Source organism: Salvelinus fontinalis, chromosome 20, assembly GCF_029448725.1.
Source record: "Salvelinus fontinalis isolate EN_2023a chromosome 20, ASM2944872v1, whole genome shotgun sequence".
Lineage (NCBI taxonomy): Eukaryota > Metazoa > Chordata > Actinopteri > Salmoniformes > Salmonidae > Salvelinus > Salvelinus fontinalis.
In genome coordinates this window covers 27693540-27716371 of record NC_074684.1, presented here as the reverse complement: position 1 = coordinate 27716371, position 22832 = coordinate 27693540, and the positions used below count along the sequence as shown (strand labels likewise).

Genomic DNA, 22832 nt, shown 5'->3' with positions numbered 1-22832 from the left:
CACTAGACCCATGATCTGTGAACATGAGTCACCTTCAGCCAGAGTGGCTGAATAACTGAGGAACTTGTCCTATCTTGTCAAACCCCAACCAAAAACAAACAGCTCTGGGATACCAAACACAAAAACAAACAGCTCTGGGATACCAAACACAAAAACAAACAGCTCTGGGATACCAAACACAAAAACAAACAGCTCTGGGATACCAAACACAAAAACAAACAGCTCTGGGATACCAAACACAAAAACAAACAGCTCTGGGATACCAAACACAAAAACAAACAGCTCCGGGATACCAAACACAAAAACAAACAGCTCTGGGATACCAAACACAAAAACAAACAGCTCTGGGATACCAAACACAAAAACAAACAGCTCCGGGATACCAAACACAAAAACAAACAGCTCTGGGATACCAAACACAAAAACAAAACAGCTCTGGGATACCAAACACAAAAACAAACAGCTCTGGGATACTAAACACAAAAACAAACAGCTCTGGGATACCAAACACAAAAACAAACAGCTCTGGGATACCAAACACAAAAACAAACAGCTCTGGGATACTAAACACAAAAACAAACAGCTCTGGGATGCCAAACACAAAAACAAACAGCTCTGGGATACTAAACACAAAAACAAACAGCTCTGGGATACCAAACACAAAAACAAACAGCTCTGGGATACCAAACACAAAAACAAACAGCTCTGGGATACTAAACACAAAAACAAACAGCTCCGGGATACCAAACACAAAAACAAACAGCTCTGGGATACCAAACACAAAAACAAACAGCTCTGGGATACCAAACACAAAAACAAACAGCTCTGGGATACCAAACACAAAAACAAACAGCTTTGGGATACCAAACACAAAAACAAACAGCTCTGGGATACCAAACACAAAAACAAACAGCTCTGGGATACCAAACACAAAAACAAACAGCTCTGGGATGCCAAACAGAAAAACAAACAGCTCTGGGATACCAAACACAAAAACAAACAGCTCTGGGATACTAAACACAAAAACAAACAGCTCTGGGATACCAAACACAAAAACAAACAGCTCTGGGATACCAAACACAAAAACAAACAGCTCTGGGATACCAAACACAAAAACAAACAGCTCTGGGATACTAAACACAAAAACAAACAGCTCTGGGATACCAAACACAAAAACAAACAGCTCCGGGATACCAAACACAAAAACAAACAGCTCTGGGATACCAAACACAAAAACAAACAGCTCCGGGATACTAAACACAAAAACAAACAGCTCTGGGATACCAAACACAAAAACAAACAGCTCTGGGATACCAAACACAAAAACAAACAGCTCTGGGATACCAAACACAAAAACAAACAGCTCTGGGATACCAAACACAAAAACAAACAGCTCTGGGATACCAAACACAAAAACAAACAGATCTGGGATACCAAACACAAAAACAAACAGCTCCGGGATACCAAACACAAAAACAAACAGCTCTGGGATACCAAACACAAAAACAAACAGCTCCGGGATACCAAACACAAAAACAAACAGCTCTGGGATACCAAACACAAAAACAAACAGCTCCGGGATACCAAACACAAAAACAAACAGCTCTGGGATACCAAACACAAAAACAAACAGCTCTGGGATACCAAACACAAAAACAAACAGCTCTGGGATACCAAACACAACAATGTCACACCTATGATGACAGATGAAAATAAATCCAGACTTGATTCAACACTATGATATCAACAAGGATAAGGGGGGCTGGGACTACTTGTTCTACAGTTGTTCTTCAATCAAGCTGTGTGTGTGTGTGTGTGTGTGTGTGTGTGTGTGTGTATGTGTGTGTGTGTATGTGTGTGTGTGTGTGTGTGTGTGTGTGTATGTGTGTGTGTGTGTGTGTGTGTGTGTGTGTGTGTGTGTGTGTGTGTGTGTGTGTGTGTGTATGTGTATGTGTGTGTGTGTGTGTGTGTGTGTGTGTGTGTGTGTGTGTGTGTGTGTGTGTGTGTGTGTGTGTGTGTGTGTATTACGGCTCTACCTGCACCAGAAGGGGCCTCCAGCGCATGTTCTTCAGGGGGGCCGGGGTGAAGCTAAAGGTACCCGAGGGCCTCTTCTTTACCACCAGAGTAACACCTGCTGGGTCCGCCTTCAGCTTACCCACCAGTTTCTCCAGCTGCCAGCCCACCTGGAGGCACCACAGACAGACAGATAGGACACCTCGTCAGACCCATCCAGCATCACAACCCTCATCATCACATCCATCATCATCACTCCCATCATCACATCCATCATCATCACTCCAGTCATCACATCCATCATCATCACTCCCATCATCACATCCATCATCATCACCACTCCCATCATCACATCCATCATCACATTCATCATCATCACTCCAGTCATCATCACATCCATCATCACATTCATCATCATCACATCCATCATCATCACTCCCATCATCACTCCATCATCATCATCATCACTCCAGTCATCACATCCATCATCATCACTCCCATCATCACATCCATCATCACATTCATCATCACTCCAGTCATCACATCCATCATCATCACTTCCATCATCATCATCACATCCATCATCATCACTTCCATCATCATCATCACTTCCATCATCACATCCATCATCATCACTCCAGTCATCACATCCATCACCATCACATCCATCATCACATTCATCATCATCACTCCAGTCATCACATCCATCATCATCATCACATCCATCATCATCACTCCCATAATCATCACTCCCATCATCACATCCATCATCACATCCATCATCATCACTCCCATCATCACATCCATCATCATCATCATCACTCCCATCATCACATCCATCATCATCACTCCCATCATCACATCCAACATCATCACATCCATCATCGCCACTCCAGTCATCACATCCATCATCATCACTCCCATCATCTCATCCATCATCACATTCATCATCATCACTCCAGTCATCACATTCATCATCATCACTACCATCATCACATCCATCATCATGACTCCCATCATCAGTCCCATCAGCAGACCCTTCATCATCAACACTTTCTGTCTATCACTGTGCTCCTATCATTACTGATAGACTTTCTGTCTATCCCTGTGCTCCTATCATTACTGATAGACTGTCTGTCTATCACTGTGCTCCTATCATTACTGATAGACTTTCTGTCTATCCCTGTGCTCCTATCATTACTGATAGACTTTCTGTCTATCCCTGTGCTTGTTGTTGATTTAACAAAGATATTTGGTCTCTCTCAGCCCTGAGTTAGGCTGAGAGATAATGGACCGATGAGAGAAGCTCTATGAGGTAGCTACCACTGTCTGCTTGTTGACCTGGACGACCTCGTCTCCTGCGTGGATCCTGTGTGTTCTATCTGCTGGAGACTGGAGGGCAGAGGACAACATAAAGACAGATGGTGAGCAAGGAGACATCACGGTACTGTACATTCACTCTGACTGGATCACTCCAGACTATCTTGGACTACTACTATCGGGATAGACGGGATACTCACATGTTCTGTAGTTCCAGTGATGATGTGAAGCCCGTCATAGGTGGATTTGATATACAACCCCTGAGATGATACAGGACAGTATAATGTAAGGAAGAAGCAATCAATCTCAGAGTCTGAGAAATCAAGCAGTACATCTAGCTTGGGTTGATCATGTAAGACTCTTCTCTAATTTCAAGTATAAGTCAGCTTCTTATATGCCAACCTATTTCCTATATATTCACAACTTTTTGACCTGACACCTATGGACCCTGGTCAAACGTTGTGCATTATAAAGTATACGGTCAGCGGCGGAAAAAGTACTAAATTGTCATACTTGAGTAAAAGTAAAGATACCTTAATAGAAAATGACTCAAGTTAAAGTAAAAGTCAACCAGTAAAATATTACTTGAGTTAAAGTCTAAAAGTATTTGGTTTTAAGTATACTTAAGTATCAAAAGTAAATATAATTGCTAAAATATACTTAAGTATCAAAAGTAAAAGTATAAACCATTTCAAATTCCAACACTCAGACATAATTTACAAACGAAGCGTTTGTGTTCACTGAGGCCACCAGATCAGAGACAGTATGGATGACCAGGGATGTTCTCTTGATAAGTGTGTGAATTGGACAATTTTCCTGTCAAAATGTAACAAGTACTTTGGGTGTCAGGGAACATTTATGGAGTAAAAATATATATATATTTTAGGAATGTAGTGAAGTAAAAGTATGCAAAAATATAAATAGTAAAGTAAAGTACAGATACCCCAAAAATTGAATTAAGTAGTACTTTAAAGTATTTACACCACTGTATACGGTATAGGGTGCCATTTGGGATGCAGCCTAACTCTTCTCACCAGTCCATCCCTAGGTCTGATGTTGGTGATATGGACCTCCTCCAGACAGGCCATCTGACTCTTCTGGGGGTCAGAGGTCGTCCTCATCGTCTGCTCACTGATCACGTTCAGAGCCACAGACTGGAATGGAACATATAACTGAATACACTCAGCTACGTTGTCTCAGAACACCAATATACACTGAACAAAAATATCAACGCAACATGTAAAGTGTTGATCCCATATTTTCTAAGCTGAAATAAAATATCCCAGAAATGTTCCATACGCACAAAAAGCTTATTTCTCTAAAATATTGTACACAAATGTATTTACATCCCTGTTAGTGAGCATTTCTCCTTTTCCAAGATAATCCATCCACCTGACAGGTGTGGCATACAGGTGCACCTTGTGCTGGGGACAATAACTGGCTACTCTAAAATGTGCAGTTTTTTCACACAACACAATGCCACAAATGTCTCAAGTTGAGGGAGCATGCAATTGGTATACTGACTGCAGGAATGTCCACCAGAGCTGTTGGCAGAGAATTGATTATTCATTTCTGTACCATAAGCCGCCTCCAACATCGTTTTAGAAAATTTGGCAGTACGTCCAACTGGCCTCACAACCGCAGACCATGTGTATGGAGTTGTGTGGGTAAGCGATTTGAGTGCCCCACTGTGGCAGTGGGGTTATGGCATAGGCAGGCATAAGCTACAGACAACAAACGCAATTGCATTTTATCGATTGACAATTTGAATATACAAAAATACCCCAACGAGATCCTGAGGCCCATTGTGAGGCCCATTTTTTTTTAAAGGTATCTGTAACCCTAAGATGCATATCTGTATTCCCAGTCATGTGAAATCCATAGATTAGGACCGAATGAATTTATTTCAATTGACCTTTTTCCTCATACATGTATGTAACTCAGTAAAATCTTAGAAATTGTTGCACGTTGCATTTTATATTTTTGTTCAGTATACTGAACTTTGGGGAAATAACCATCGTCATTGTAATCTCATTAACAAGACAATGCCTCGCAATGTATGCACAATTAGCCTAGGGACGAGGTTATGGTTGTTGTAAAGAGCTATTCTGGTGTGTTGGATCTCTGGTGTGTGATCATGCATGATGGAGTTAACTTCAGGTGAGGGGAGGGAAAGACTGCAGTCACACGTTAGTGCTAATGACTGGATTGTGCCTGGAGTGCCTGGATACAGCCCTTACTCATGGTATATTGGCCATATACCACCCAGGTGCCTTATTGCTATTATAAACTGGTTACCAACGTAATTAGAGAAGTAAAAATAAATATTTTGTCATTCCCGTGGTTTATGGTCTGATATACCACGGCTGTCAGCCAATCAGCACTCAGGGCTCGAATCACCCAGTTTATAATTAAGTGATAATGCCAGAGAAGCCTGTGTTTGGAGGTTGGAAGAAATGGATGTGGGGGACGGAAGATGGCGGAAACTGAGGTTTTGTTTGAAACTGCTAGTGAGTCGAGTGACGCTAATAGACCAGAAAGTGAGAATGAGTGGGTTACAGTGGCAAACAAAAAGGGAAACGAGAAGTAAAGCAATGTTGGAAAATAGGAAACCACAAGAATTGATTTTTGGTCAGAGTCAGGGTTTTGGATCAATGGTACTTGGGAAATCCGTTTATTGTCTTGGAAGAAAGTGTGGAGTCAGTGAGAGTCACAAGAAGTGGTCTTATTTAGATTGTTTGTGTGTCTGCGGAGCAGAAAAAGCGTTTGTTAAGACTCACTTCATCCATGCTACTGTTCTTTGATGAAGAATCTCTCCCTTCTCATACAGTGGTTGCTCCACTAAAAGTTTTGCGATTATGCTGCGGGACTTAGAGGTAATTTGTGGTTTAGTACGGTACCCTGCATCACAACGTCATTGCACCAGACCAGCACAAGGGGGAGTTAGAGCACTGATTATGCTTTTGGGTCCCAAGGTGCTACTGTGTTTCTGTAGTACTGTAGCCGGTGACATTGTACAGCGCCTGAGTGGCATAGCGGTCTAAGACACTGAATCGCAGTGCAAGCTGCATTGCTACTGATGCTGGTTCAATACCCATGCTGGCCTCGACTGGGAGACCCATGAGATGACTGTAGGTTTTGGTTTCTCTCCCTCTAAAAACAATAAACAATTCTAAATAACAAACTGGCTTTATTTACAAATTAGAAACAATGTCAATGTGTTCAAGAATGTCCTTTTTCTCGCTCATTTTACGTTATTTGAAAACGAAATCATCTCCAAAATATTGTTATTTAAAAAAAAGTGATTAATATTATTATTAATTTAGAATTATATAAAAGCCCATTGGATATTCTCACAGATATATTATTAACCCTGTTATTAGCAGGACAATATATATTGGTCATATTGGTCATGACTCCCGAGAGGTGCAGAATGGGACTGCCTTGCAGTTCTCCAGCTGTATCCACTGAAATAGTGATGGGCGCGCGAGGTTCAAAGCACGAGGGCAGGGGGCACGGGATGGGCCGCAGAGCCGCGCACAGAAGACAGACCTAGCCCATATGGAAGGAAGGAGGATGAAGTGGGAGGGGGGGTGGACCCCCACCCCTCCCCACTGGGTTGCACAGAGCAACACTTTAAGGGACATTGCACTAATAATGGCGCTGACTAGGGAACCGTTCCTGCTGGTCTTAGTGCCTGTCTGCACGTTCAAACTAAAACAATGTAACCAATAATGGTGTGAAAAATTCATGTAAACAAGATGCTGTGTATTTATTTACAGTAGTGATGGACAGCTGGTGGCATTTTGAAAACAGGTTTTCAAACACTTATAGCACGATTAGCAGGACAATAGACTCTATTGCCCAGCTACTGTACTGTGAATGTCACACCTTTCCAGTACTCCTCACCCCGCCCCAAACTCCACCCTTAACACAGTTACCATTCAAAAACGAGCTGTTTATCTAAAAAAAAAAAATATGACATTGCGACCAAAGAGAACAGACGAAATGGACATGGTTTTCATCAAGCCAGCTTCTTTCTATGGTGCTACCTGTTCCAGGGTTAGGACTGTAACCACCAGCTTCTTTCTATGGTGCTACCTGTTCCAGGGTTAGGACTGTAACCACCAGCTTCTTTCTATGGTGCTACCTGTTCCAGTGTTAGGACTGTAACCACCAGCTTCTTTCTATGGTGCTACCCGTTCCAGGGATAGGACTGTAACCACCAGCTTCTTTCTGTGGTGCTACCCGTTCCAGGGTTAGGACTGTAACCACCAGCTTCTTTCTGTGGTGCTACCCGTTCCAGGGTTAGGACTGTAACCACCAGCTTCTTTCTATGGTGCTACCCCTTCCAGGGTTAGGACTGTAACCACCAGCTTCTTTCTATGGTGCTACCCGTTCCAGGGTTAGGACTGTAACCACCAGCTTCTTTCTATGGTGCTACCCGTTCCAGGGTTAGGACTGTAACCACCAGCTTCTTTCTATGGTGCTACCCGTTCCAGGGTTAGGACTGTAACCACCAGCTTCTTTCTGTGGTGCTACCTGTTCCAGGGTTAGGACTGTAACCACCAGCTTCTTTCTATGGTGCTACCCGTTCCAGGGTTAGGACTGTAACCACCAGCTTCTTTCTGTGGTGCTACCCGTTCCAGGGTTAGGACTGTAACCACCAGCTTCTTTCTGTGGTGCTACCCGTTCCAGGGTTAGGACCGTAACCAGGACTTCAAAATAAGCCGGAGCTGAGAGAATCACCAAAACTAAAGGTATTTTGGTTTCAGTGCATTTTCTTATTTTTTTATTATACAGTATATAGCCTATCAATGTGTAGGCATACTGTGTAATAAAATCGATAATTAAATAAGGGTTGAATAAAAAATGTTGGGTACTAAAAACGTGAATGTGTTTTTGCAGAGCATACAACCATGCCGACAACCATCCGTGGAGATCAGTGGATAAAGGGTTGGCCAACGGGCCGCAACGAAAAAACGCATGGTTGCCAAGAAAGCGGTTAGTTTTGCTAGATTCTTAAAATGTGTACGCAGCATTTGTGTGTTGGAGTCACTTTTAATTCTTAATTGATCTACCGTTTCTATCATAGGCCACTGTAATGGATGGGGGCTCAGGACGGTACCATTCTGCTCATCTGATGAAGGTGCACATGGATCAGATTCAAACTTTGAAGACCGAGATCGAGTCATTGAAGGGAGACCAGCAGAAAGAGAAACATTATCTGAGGGGCGACAGCTGATGCATTGGTCCAGAGCCAGGCGGCATTGGCGGAGGGCGGAGAATGACGCGTTGAAGAGGGCGAGGAACGAGATGGGAGTCATAATCCATGCCAGGCATACCTGTGAGCTCTGGAACTCCACCACCTCTGAGACAAGCATGGAGAAATGAAAATGTTCAATTATATTCCATGATATTCTTAAGATATATGTGTTGACTGAATATAAGCAAGTGATGTCTGCTAAATAATCAAGTTGATGGCACAGTCATATAGCCTCGGCACCTACATAAAGCTGCGTGTGGGTCATCTCATGTAACCGCAAAATGTTGGATAAAGCATATACTATACAGTACTGTATTTCTTCATCAGCATCTTTATGCTTTCATTAATAAAATAATGATAAAAATACAGATGTTTATTTAGTTATGGATTCATAACGAATTACTATGAGAACAAATATCACTGAATTACAGAAAATTGGAACAAAGTTGTGTAATGAAGGTAAACAAATTGTTGCTTACTGGAAAATACTCTTTCAAACACACACGGTCACGTTGTACAGTGTCCTTATGGCTATTAGCAGGTAGCTGGACAATATACTTGCCTAGAAGGAGGGTAGGGGGAGAATTCTATCGTCAAATGTATTTCTTAGTTAGGTTGGCTGTATCACAACCATCCGTGATTGGTTGCAATTTCAGTTTAATACACCAGAAAAGACTCAACAAATAATACAACAAAAAGTATTATTTTTATTATTATTATTATGTATCACATCCGACCATAATTGGGAGTCCCATAGGGCGGCGCCCAATTGGCCCAGCGTATCTCTCCCTCTAAAAGCAAAAATAAATGTTTTGGCCTTTACAAATATTATTTTGGCCTTTATTCAGACTACAATCGCTCACTTTTGTTTTTTGAAAACAAAATAACATCCAAAATATCATTATATATTATCAAGTTGATGGCACAGTCACATAGCCTTGGCACCTACATAAAACTGAGTGACTCACTCATTCATGGCTTTGGATCAAAATAAATAAGTACCAACATTCTTTCTGATAGTCTTTAATAAAGAAATGTTTTGGTTATCCTGACCTGGACACCATGTACAGTATTATAATAGCCCTCCCGATTGGCGCAGCGGTCTAAGACACTGCATCACAGTGCAAATGTGTTGCTACAGATGCAGGTTTGATACCTGAGACCCATATGTAATTATTGGAGGTCAATATTTTTCGATGTACTGCAGGCCTACCCTAGGCGACATGAGTCTCACTAGTGTTGAGTAATGTGCTGTTAAAAGTGGTGTTAAAAGAGCATATTGAAGTTAGAAGCAATAGCCTACAAGTATTTTTATTTATTTTTTATTTTACATTTTACCCTCTTTTCTCCCCAATTTTCGTGGTATCCAATCGCTAGTAATTACTATCTTGTCTCATCGCTACAACTCCCGTACGGGCTCGGGAGAGACGAAGGTCGAAAGCCATGCGTCCTCCGAAGCACAACCCAACCAAGCCGCACTGCTTCTTAACACAGCGCGCCTCCAACCCGGAAGCCAGCAGCACCAATGTGTCGGAGGAAACACCATGCACTTGGCCCCCTCGGTTAGCGCGCACTGCGCCCGGCCCGCTACAGGAGTCGCTGGAGCGCGATGAGACAAGGATATCCCAACCGGACAAAATTCTTATTTACAAGGACAGCCTACTACTTCCTCCCAGTCAGGGAATTGAACCCTGGTCTCCCGCGGGCCCGCACGACATGGGGATTCTTTAGCTAAATAGCCCAGTACTGTAGCCTACTCCCGACCGTCATGTTGTACAGCGCCATATTTTCCTTTCCATCCTAACGGAAACCCAGAGTTTTTTTTAGTTTTTCTTGGAATAGAAACACCATAATATTAAGCAAATTAATTACGCAAACTTTCCTAAAATCAGTCCCATGTACTATGTTCTCTCAAAAAAAGGTTTTAAATTCTCTAGTACAGCCACTATTGAAGGCTATCAAATGCTTCTCAAAGATGCCCTCTGGTGGTCAAACTAGCACCAACTAACTTTAATGGTTACAATGGCTGACACTTAAATAATGTGCCATATAATTCTGCGGTACCATTGAAGATGGGCTGCAGTATGCTGCAACTTTTAAAGGACGAACCACTGTATAAAGTTAGGATTCATGAGATACCCTGTAAGAGCTTTTGTGTACAAGCCCGTTAAGTGTCATAAATTTAATAGATTTGGTCATGTGTCAAGTGTGTACAGAAGGAAAGAATATCGTATGTCAGATGAAGGGAAATGCTGCAACTGTGGAGGTGAACATGCGCCTGAATTCTTGGGGTGCCCTGTTAGGGTGAAGGAGAATGAGGTGTCAAGGGTAAGGAGTGTCCAGAGTGTCTCCTATCTGGAGGCGGTGAGAAAACTGAAAGGAACAAGTGGTGGAGAAGAAGAAATGGTAGTAGAGCCACCACGACCAGGGAAGGTTTCTCATCAACCGAGGGATAATGAAATGCTACATGTTAAAAAGGTGAACTTAGTATTATTTATTGCAATGGTCATAAATTGTACAGCACAAGCAGAGAAGAATATATATTTTTTCAATTGACATTTCTTTGTATATATCCATAAAAATGATGCCAGTTGATTCATGATTTCGACTGGTTGAGAAACTCTGCCTGCCTCTCTCTCTTGTTCCGACTCCCGACCCTAACACTTCCTTTACTATGGGACAGTTGGAGATCGAATTTGAATATTGAAACAATGTTGCAGATGTCGGAGAGACAGACAACAAGGTTTATACAAATCTCAGCTGTTGAAAACTAAATGTTAGTCTAAAAGAAATGTGAGATCATGTCTAGATGCTTTTAATAGTGGAGATCAAGTTTATAATTTCCCTGCCTAGGCTGATGAGACAGTGGATTGCAAAGTCAGATGGAACAGAGTAAATTGATTTAGCCGGTGGTTACTTGGAATAGATACCAGCTGGAATGCACTTTTAACCAATCAGCATTCAGGATTAGACCCACTCGTTGTATAATGGCTCATAATGACTGGGGTTCTTTCAAGGGACATTTTAGCATGGGTGTTACTTTGCCTTGTGCTTGTAGCTCTGTACACTGCCACTCATTTAATTAAATTTCGTTGTTTTCTACACCCTTCTGTTTTGGATTTGTCTTCTGACAAACAAGTTACCATAGGAACTTCAGTTGCACCACAAGGTGCCACTCATTCTAAGTCATAACATAGGGCAGATAGGTAGGGCCCTTTTACAATCCATGTTGTCATAGCTTTGCCATTACTTGGTGCTTGGGGCTGTAGTTAGGGGTCTTCAAAAATAGAGGGAGGTGTTAGTGTGTTCCTAGAGAACTCTACACCAGTGGTTCTCAAAGTGGGGTCCGTGGACGTCTTTCCCTCATTTTAAGGTCAACCCTGTAACGTGAACATAACTGTTATAATATGGTAAAACTATTCCTTTAAAAAAAAAAAAATTCTAAATTAAGATTGAACATTTAATATTCAAATCATAGTGTAAAAGCAGGTGAGCTAGTTCTACTCTTTTTGGACATGTTCTGATGTTTTGTGGTGGAAAACTGAGTGGGTCGAGCATAACAAGTCAAACCTGTTACCCATAGATAGACAGGCTAGAAATATATAAAAAATACATGTAAAAAAGGTATGAAGCTTGCATTCAATTGCCACTCCCTCTTGCACACAACAAGCTTCCATTCCCCCTGTTACAAGGGGATTCATGGCTCCCTCTTGCACACAACAAGCTTCCATTCCCTGTTACAAGGGGATTCATGGCTCCCTCTTGCACACAACAAGCTTCCATTTCCCCTGTTACAAGGGGATTCATGGCTCCCTCTTGCACACAACAAGCTTCCATTCCCCCTGTTACAAGGGGATTCATGGCTCCCTCTTGCACACAACAAGCTTCCATTCCCCCTGTTACAAGGGGATTCATGGCTCCCTCTTGACAACAACAAGCTTCCATTCCCCCTGTTACAAGGGGATTCATGGCTCCCTCTTGCACACAACAAGCTTCCATTCCCCCTGTTACAAGCGGATTCATGGCTCCCTCTTGCACACAACAAGCTTCCATTCCCCCTGTTACAAGGGGATTCATGGCTCCCTGTTGCACACAACAAGCTTCCATTCCCCCTGTTACAAGGGGATTCATGGCTCCCTCTTGCACACAACAAGCTTCCATTCCCCTTGTTACAAGGGGATTCATGGCTCCCTCTTGCACACAACAAGCTTCCATTCCCCCTGTTACAAGGGGATTCATGGCTCCCTCTTGCACACAACAAGCTTCCATTCCCCCTGTTACAAGGGGATTCATGGCTCCCTCTTGCACACAACAAGCTTCCATTCCCCCTGTTACAAGGGGATTCATGGCTCCCTGTTGCACACAACAAGCTTCCATTCCCCCTGTTACAAGGGGATTCATGGCTCCCTCTTGCACACAACAAGCTTCCATTTCCCCTGTTACAAGGGGATTCATGGCTCCCTCTTGCACACAACAAGCTTCCATTTCCCCTGTTACAAGGGGATTCATGGCTCCCTGTTGCACATAACAAGCTTCCATTTCCCCTGTTACAAGGGGATTCATGGCTCCCTCTTGCACACAACAAGCTTCCATTTCCCCTGTTACAAGGGGATTCATGGCTCCCTCTTGCACACAACAAGCTTCCATTTCCCCTGTTACAAGGGGATTCATGGCTCCCTGTTGCACACAACAAGCTTCCATTCCCCCTGTTACAAGGGGATTCATGGCTCCCTCTTGCACACAACAAGCTTCCATTTCCCCTGTTACAAGGGGATTCATGGCTCCCTCTTGCACACAACAAGCTTCCATTTCCCCTGTTACAAGGGGATTCATGGCTCCCTGTTGCACACAACAAGCTTCCATTCCCCCTGTTACAAGGGGATTCATGGCTCCCTGTTGCACATAACAAGCTTCCATTTCCCCTGTTACAAGGGGATTCATGGCTCCCTGTTGCACACAACAAGCTTCCATTTCCCCTGTTACAAGGGGATTTATGGCTCCCTGTTGCACACAACAAGCTTCCATTCCCCCTGTTACAAGGGGATTCATGGCTCCCTCTTGCACACAACAAGCTTAAATTTCCCCTGTTACAAGGGGATTCATGGCTCCCTCTTGCACACAACAAGCTTCCATTCCCCCTGTTACAAGGGGATTCATGGCTCCCTCTTGCACACAACAAGCTTCCATTCCCCCTGTTACAAGGGGATTCATGGCTCCCTGTTGCACACAACAAGCTTCCATTCCCCCTGTTACAAGGGGATTCATGGCTCCCTCTTGCACACAACAAGCTTCCATTCCCTGTTACAAGGGGATTCATGGCTCCCTGTTGCACACAACAAGCTTCCATTCCCCCTGTTACAAGGGGATTCATGGCTCCCTCTTGCACACAACAAGCTTCCATTCCCCCTGTTACAAGGGGATTCATGGCTCCCTCTTGCACACAACAAGCTTCCATTCCCCCTGTTACAAGGGGATTCATGGCTCCCTGTTGCACACAACAAGCTTCCATTCCCCCTGTTACAAGGGGATTCATGGCTCCCTCTTGCACACAACAAGCTTCCATTCCCTGTTACAAGGGGATTCATGGCTCCCTCTTGCACACAACAAGCTTCCATTCCCTGTTACAAGGGGATTCATGGCTCCCTGTTGCACACAACAAGCTTCCATTTCCCCTGTCACAAGGGGATTCATGGCTCCCTCTTGCACACAACAAGCTTCCATTCCCCCTGTTACAAGGGGATTCATGGCTGATTTAAGAATAAATCATCAACCTCTTGAGATAGGAAAGTATGTTTTTTATGAAGTTGTGTGCTCTTTATGACAGAATGTTGAAATTCAGTGAAATTAACATCGTTTTTTTTTTACCAAGTTACACTTCTCAAAAGGCACTGAATTGGTGGAAAGACTCTAATATTATTCATCTACAATTTCTTAACACTGGGAAACATGGGCCTAGGAGGCTTACAGGGATATTGGTATGCACAACTCAATACTTTCTGTATTTAAAAAAAACATAAATGCACTTTAATTTAAACTTTAAAACTGCAAAGTTTTCTCTCTGCCTCATGGCAAAATGGGTAGTATTGTAGGATATTAGCTTTAAAGCTGCAACAGCCTGACACAGACTTACATAAGCATTGTACAACTTGGCTGTAAACAGCACAGCATGGGAGGCTGAGGTTATACAGTAGGTCTGAGGGAAACTTCTGAGGGAAACTGCTGATCCAAACTAATATTATCACTTAGTTAATTAAGTTTTCAGCTGACTGTGTAGCCCAACGGCCCCCCAGGCAGGGCTATCTCACACAGGATGTGGAAGCAGGGCTTCTGTAGACCATCACAGCACTGGGGCTGCATCCCAAATGGCACCCTATTCCCCATGTAGTGCACGACTTTTGACCATGTCCATAGGGGTCTGGTCAATAATAGTACACTATATAGGGAATAGGGTTTCATTTGGAAAACAGCTCTGAACTGTATAAACAAAGCCCTGCACCCATACGGGAACACATCAGACATCACAAGAACCATGGCAGTCTCTACAGGAAAGGGAAGTGTGTGTACTTGTGTGTGTGTGTGTGTGCTTCCTGTGTGTATATCTGTATGCAGTGTGTTTATTTTGAAGCTCCAGGGCTGACTGGTGAACAGACCAGACCAGAGGTAAAAAGAGGATGTACCACTTACCACTTCCAGAATCTTCTCCTCCATGTCATAAACTGTGCAGTCCTGCAATCAGAGACAGAAGTATATTTCACAAGATGCTACAGTAAAACACTTAAGCTGTGTCCCTCTGAGGCGTAGCAGGAAATAGTGGCGAAAACACAAATTAGCAGTGAGCGGAGGACAAATATTTGTGGGAAAAAAAAATTGGGAGTGAAACCAAACAGGAATGCAAAAAGCATCCCAAATATACAGGACGATGTGTCTTGTGGGCACTTAAATAACAACTCCCTGTAAACAGTGTGACAAGATGATTGCACGACAGATCTGTGGGACGGCACTTAACTATAGGGAGCAGTGAGGTGGAGAGGACACTGCTCCCACTCTGTATCCTTCACTATGCCTGTGTCCTAAATAGCAACATGTTCCCTTTTTAGTGCACTACTTTTGACCAGGACCCTATTGGCTAGTGCACTATATAGGGAACATGGTTCCATTTGGGACATAACAGACTCTGTATACTTCACGTTTTGAGGGAGAGAGCAGAATTAGGCTGATCTTTCCTCCTCCCATGTGCTGCTGGTGGAGGTCTTCAGTGGGTACTTTTGTGAAGCATCACAGCACAGTTGAAAAATATATGTCAAATAGAAATCCAAATTGGATGGTGTTAAGAGATAGATGGGAGGGGTTGAATGGAGCTGTTGGGTGGGACTGATACCAACAACATAACAAATGTAAAACATACAGGGTCTGTAAAATGTATATAGGTTCAGAACTTTTGTGAAATAGCACAGTGTCAAGCCTTTTTATGTCTCTATTTTGGTTTGGTCAGGGTGTGATTTGGGGTGGGCATTCTATGTTCTGATTTCTATGTTTTTGTATTTCTATGTGTTGGCCGGGTATGGTTCTCAATCAGGGACAGCTGTCTATCGTTGTCTCTGATTGGGAATCATACTTAGGTAGCCCTTTTTCCCACTTGTGATTGTGGGTAGTTGACTTTTGTTAGTGGCACTATAGCCCTCGGAAGCTTCACGGTCGTTTATTTTGTTTCTTGTTTTGTTGGCGACATTCAATAATAAAAGGATATGTACGATCACCACGCTGCACTTTGGTCCACTTCTTTCGACGGCCGTGACACAGTTACAAATATAAATAATATAAATCAAACTGGATGGACATCAGAAATTGAGGAAAGCCAGGACTAAAAACAAACAAAATATAACTATTGTAAAATAGATTGTGTCTGTAAAATGTATATAGTATGTATAAGCTGGAAGTAGAAGCCTAAGTGTTGTTGTTCACTAGTTTACTCCAGTTGGAGGAGGGGTGGTAGGAGAATAATACAGGAAGGTATATTCTAAAAAAAATGTGTATGTGTATACAGTTGAAGTCGGAAGTTTACATACACTTAGGTTGGAGTCATTAAAACTTGTTTTTCAACCACTCCACAAATTTCTTGTTAACAAACTAGTTTTGGCAAGTCGGTTAGGACATCTACTTTGTGCATGACACAAGTAATTTTTCCAACAATTGTTTACAGACAGATTATTTCACTTATAATTCACTGTATCACAATTCCAGTGGATCAGAAGTTTACATACACTAAGTTGACTGTGCCCTAAAACAGCTTGGAAAATTCCAGAAAATGATGTCAAGAAGAAATTTCTGGAGTGGTTGAAAAACGAGTTTTAATGACTCCAACCTAAGTGTATGTAAACTTCTGACTTCAACTGTATATGTGTATGTATGTGTATATGTATGAATGTTTATATATATGTGTGGATGTGTGTATGTGTATGTATGTGTATATATATAGATATATATATTTACCCCAAAAATATATGGGGGATTGGAAATGATGCAGACAATTACATTGATGAAAGCAACAATCTATCCGCAATATTAAAGCTGATCCACCCTCTTAAAAAATTATTTTAAAAAATTAAATAAAAACTAACAATTCAGTGGTCCAGTTCTTATTGCATCCTGTGGTGAGTGTCTGTGTGGTCCACACCTTCAGCTAACACTTCCTATTTGAACTCCACCTCAATGTGTAACAGATCAAAAGAAGTAGCCTCTGATGCAGGGTTTTTAAGGTCTCGTGTGACTGACATTGTGACCCTACAAGTTCATGTAAGATGGGCTACCTTTGAAACCACAGACAATTTTCTCAGAGATGGTTTGCTTTTTACATGCCTTAAAAACTGTCATTTTTGGTTCCCAGAACGTTCATGAGAGGGGCTCTATTTTAATTTGTGTGTTGACTACGAGCATGAAAGAAATATTCATGCATCATGCTAATTTAACAAACACACACAAGTAGTTTCCTTATATGCAAAGTCATTCCAAAGTCCCATGAAACCTCATGAGAGTGAATAGTGCTGATTAGAGAACAAACCTTCTGAACGGTGGAGGTGAGTTCCAGACACAGCTGAATGATCCTGTTCTTAGTGGAGGTGAAGTCACTGATCCCCGTCAGAGAAGTCCTGTTATATAGAGACCAGAGGAGGAGCCATTCCAATTACAACAACCCCAATAACACAGCAATAATCTATCTATCGCTATGTGTACAATCATAACAATATCAGGTGCAATCATGGAGCTGAATGTGATGAGGGTTCTGTATAATATAGCAATTATGAGTGTTGTGTGACAGATGCATGAAGACAGCATCTAAATAAAAACGACCCAGGTATGTGAGAAATGTAATAGCAATTATTGTTGTTGACTTGATGAGCTTTGACTGGTCATGTACGTAGGTTACAGTACCCTCCCTAACATGTTTTGAGGGGTTACTAACAGCATCTGCTGTTGTCCGTCAATACAGATGTTTCATTTTGCAGCGGAGACCTTCTGGAATGCGTCTCAAGCCGACACAAGCACAGGAATACAACCGGCTGCATTACTTCACTTGGAAAGACTTCACTGTGGCTGTTTTGACTACCAGACAGTAAAACATTTCCTCAAGTCAGGACTTTAACAAGATAACATGTATGTTAACATGGGCATCACTTAAGACCATAATAGAATGCATTCCTTCCAGGTGAAATGTTAAGTGTGTGTGTGTGTGTGTGTGTGTGTGTGTGTGTGTGTGTGTGTGTGTGTGTGTGTGTGTGTGTGTGTGTGTGTGTGTGTGTGTGTGTGTGTGTGTGTGTGTGTGTGTGTGTGCCACTGCCTACGTGCATGTGTGTAAGTGTGTTTTGTATAGCCTACCTGTCCAGCCAGGCCAGTAGACTCTTGGCTGCTCCGATGACCTCCACCACAGCAGTGAGGAAGTCATTGGGGGGTTTGTGGGACTTCTTGCCCTCGTACGGCGGGTTCTTTCTGCGCTCCGACGCTGAGTTGTGGAGGTTGTTGGACGCCGCTCTCATACGACCAACCAGAGTCTTCAGGTTGTCTTTCTCCACCCCATAGTTCTGGAAGACAAAAGAGATAAAAGTTTTTACTTGCATTGACTGTGATTTGTGGTTGTTTTAACCACCCTAGTTGAATGCACTGACTTGTAAGTCCGCTAAAATACCGAAATGTAAATTATAAACTGGGTGGTTCGAGCCCTGAATGCTGATTGGCTGACAGCCGTGGAATATCAGACCGTATACCACGGGTATGACAAAATATTTATTTTTACTGCTCTAATTATGTTGGTAACCCGTTTATAATAGCAATATGGGGGTTTGTGGTATATGGCCAATATACCACGGCTAACGGCTGTATCCAGGCACTCCGCGTTGCGTTAAGAACAGCCCTTAGCCGTGGTATATTGGCCATATACCACACACCCTCGTGACTTATTGCTTAAATGTATGGGCATATTCTCATAACACAACATTCAAAAATAAGAAAGAAATACACCAAGGTTATCTGACTCACTAAGTTTATCATAGTCACATACCATACATGTAGCTATCAGAGCTTTGATTAATACCTAGGATAGGATAAAGTAATCCTTCTGACCCCCCCCCCCCCCCCCTTTATAAGATTTAGATGCACTATTGTAAAGTGGCTGTTCCACTGGATATCTTAAGGTGAATGCACCAATTTGTAAGTCGCTCTGGATAAGAGCGTCTGCTAAATGACTTAAATGTAAATGTAAATGTAATTAGTGTGATTAGCATGTGTGTTGTAATCCAGGCTGCATCACATCCAGACGTAATTGTGAGTCCCATAGGGCGCCGCACAATTGGCCCAGCGTCGTCCGGGTTTGGCCGGGGTAGGCCGTCATTGTAAATAAGAATTTGTTCTTAACTGACTTGCCAAGTTAAATAAAGGTTAAATAAATAAAATTTAAATGAAGTCATCAATTCCAACTGGGTTGGGTTCAGAAAACATTGCCTATGTCCCAAATGGCACCCTATTCCATCTATAGTGCACTACCTTTGTAGTGCACTACAGAGTGAAAAGGGTGCCATTTCAGACACAGTCATTACCTTTCTGTTGAATTGTAGAGTGACAGAGGATTAAGGACTCCAGGGTCTTTCTCATGACCAAGTCCCTCTGACCAAGTTCATGACAAAGTTCTCAAGTCCCCCTACACTCAGGACCAGTCACCATGGCAACCTGCATGGCACATCATCTGACTAAAACATATTCCCTTCCACGTCTACCTGAATTATCTCAAATTCTAAGTGTGTGTGTGTGTGTGTGTGTGTGTGTGTGTGTGTGTGTGTGTGTGTGTGTGTGTGTGTGTGTGTGTGTGTGTGTGTGTGTGTGTGTGTGTGTGTCTTTGTTTGTGCTGAGTGTAAATGTAAGTGTGTGAACAAGGGAGGGAGGAAGATGGCAAGGGAGAACTATCAACCCTTTCATATCTACACAGCTCTAGGGGTTTAATAGCAGGCTAACACCTGTGGATCACTGGCCCTGTAACACCTGTGGATCACTGGCCCTGTAACACCTGTGGATCACTGGCCCTGTAACACCTGTGGATCACTGGCCCTGTAACACCTGTGGATCACTAGCCCTGTAACACCTGTGGATCACTGGCCCTGTAACACCTGTGGATCACTAGCCCTGTAACACCTGTGGATCACTGGCCCTGTAACACCTGTGGATCACTGGCCCTGTAACACCTGTGGATCACTGGCCCTGTAACACCTGTGGATCACTGGCCCTGTAACACCTGTGGATCACTAGCCCTGTAACACCTGTGGATCACTAGCCCTGTAACACCTGTGGATCACTGGCCCTGTAACACCTGTGGATCACTGGCCCTGTAACACCTGTGGATCACTGGCCCTGTAACACCTGTGGATCACTGGCCCTGTAACACCTGTGGATCACTAGCCCTGTAACACCTGTGGATCACTAGCCCTGTAACACCTGTGGATCACTGGCCCTGTAACACCTGTGGATCACTGGTTCTGTAACACCTGTGGATCACTGGCCCTGTAACACCTGTAGCACAGCTATGGTAGACGGAGGTAAAAAGGCCTTAATTAAGTGCAAAGGATGGTGGGATGGGAAAGTCCAACAAGGTCTGATTGAGATCAAATAAAATCTCTTAAATTATTACCTTAATCACTATGAACACACATACACACGCACATACACACGCACACAGACACGCACACAGACATGCACGACAGCTGTTCAGCGCGATCGTTCCTATCCTGAAGCATAGAAGCAATGGAAACTTCTGAAGCCAATGGAATGCCTATTCCTGTTCAGACGCTGAAGAGGGGCAAGGGAAAGTGAAGAAAAGGAGGAAGCGAGCACGTGACAAAGGGAGGAAAAGGAGAAAGTGTTGACTCTGAGATCTACAGCAGTTATGATGTATGGGGCACGGTCGGAGAGAGGAGAGGCAGGGGCAGAACCAATCACCAGACGGAAATCACAGGAACAATGGTGTAACGGCTTTTCCCGAGCGGGATGTGTGTATTACAGGTGGGGGGTGGGGTCACATCTGTTTCCTGAGCACCAGGAGATATCCCAGAGAACATAAAGCTCTGCCCAGATTGCATCCCAAATGGCACCCAATTCCCTATACAGTGCACTACGTTTGACCAGGGCCTATAGGGAGTAGTGCACTATGTAGGGTATAGGATGCCATTTGGGATACAGTCCTACTAGTCACCCACAGCCAACACTCAACCCTCACTACTTTATATTGGCCAGATAATGTATATTCCCTCTCACGTAGGACATGGTCAAGATCCCAGTTCATTTCCTCCAACAACCAAAGCTCTCTTAAAAGAAAACAAGGTCCGGTATACTACCACCAAAGCTCTCTTAAAAGATAACAAGGTCCGGTATATACTACCACTAAAGCTCTCTTAAAAGATAACAAGGTCCGGTGTACTACCACTAAAGCTCTCTTAAAAGATAACAAGGTCCGGTGTACTACCACCAAAGCTCTCTTAAAAGATAACAAGGTCCGGTATATACTACCACTAAAGCTCTCTTAAAAGATAACAAGGTCCGGGATACTACCACTAAAGCTCTCTTAAAAGATAACAAGGTCCGGTGTACTACCACCAAAGTTCTCTTAAAAGATAACAAGGTCCGGTATATACTACCATTAAAGCTCTCTTAAAAGATAACAAGGTCCGGGATACTACCACTAAAGCTCTCTTAAAAGATAACAAGGTCCGGTGTACTACCACCAAAGCTCTCTTAAAAGATAACAAGGTCCGGTGTACTACCACTAAAGCTCTCTTAAAAGATAGCAAGGTCCGGTATATACTACCATTAAAGCTCTCTTAAAAGATAACAAGGTCCGGTATATACTACCACCAAAGTTCTCTTAAAAGATAACAAGGTCCGGGATACTACCACTAAAGCTCTCTTAAAAGATAGCAAGGTCCGGTATATACTACCATTAAAGCTCTCTTAAAAGATAAGGTCCGGGATACTACCACCAAAGCTCTCTTAAAAGATAACAAGGTCCGGTGTACTACCACTAAAGCTCTCTTAAAAGATAACAAGGTCCGGTGTACTACCACTAAAGCTCTCTTAAAAGATAGCAAGGTCCGGTATATACTACCACCAAAGCTCTCTTAAAAGATAACAAGGTCCGGTGTACTACCACTAAAGCTCTCTTAAAAGATAGCAAGGTCCGGTGTACTACCACTAAAGCTCTCTTAAAAGATAACAAGGTCTGGTGTACTACCACTAAAGCTCTCTTAAAAGATAACAAGGTCCGGTGTACTACCACTAAAGCTCTCTTAAAGATAACAAGGTCCGGTGTACTACCACTAAAGCTCTCTTAAAGATAACAAGGTCTGGTGTACTACCACTAAAGCTCTCTTAAAGATAACAAGGTTCGGTGTACTACCACTAAAGCTCTCTTAAAAGATAACAAGGTCCGATGTACTACGACCACCTGTTCTGACACCAAATCTGTTGCCCCATGCCAGTCTGTTAACCCATGCCAGTCTGTTAACCCATGCCAGTTTGTTAACCCATGCCAGTCTGTTAACCCATGCCAGTTTGTTGCCCCGTGCCAATCTGTTTCCCTGTGCCCTATTAATGTGTGCCACTGTTAGTAATCCTTCACACTAGGGGGTATCAGGGATCCATTCTCTGGCCTGTGGAACCTATTCAAAAAGCCTTCACAATAGAGTAGAACACTGAGTAT

General features: G+C 42.9%; 1 protein-coding gene across 2 annotated transcripts in view; it reads right to left on the bottom strand.

The window, feature by feature from the left end:
* The window catches only part of LOC129817623 (connector enhancer of kinase suppressor of ras 3-like), a 54724-nt gene that overhangs the window by 5926 nt on the left and 25966 nt on the right, over positions 1-22832 (bottom strand). Inside the window, exons 3-9 of one of the 2 annotated variants that reach the window (XM_055873052.1) lie at positions 18473-18675; positions 17658-17745; positions 15284-15325; positions 4368-4487; positions 3534-3593; positions 3337-3405; positions 2037-2183 (exon numbers count right to left, since the gene is read on the bottom strand). In XM_055873052.1, the coding sequence (XP_055729027.1) occupies positions 2037-2183; positions 3337-3405; positions 3534-3593; positions 4368-4487; positions 15284-15325; positions 17658-17745; positions 18473-18675 (729 nt within the window). The remainder of the gene's footprint in view (positions 1-2036; positions 2184-3336; positions 3406-3533; positions 3594-4367; positions 4488-15283; positions 15326-17657; positions 17746-18472; positions 18676-22832) is intronic. The other variant, XM_055873053.1, reaches the window with a different exon arrangement.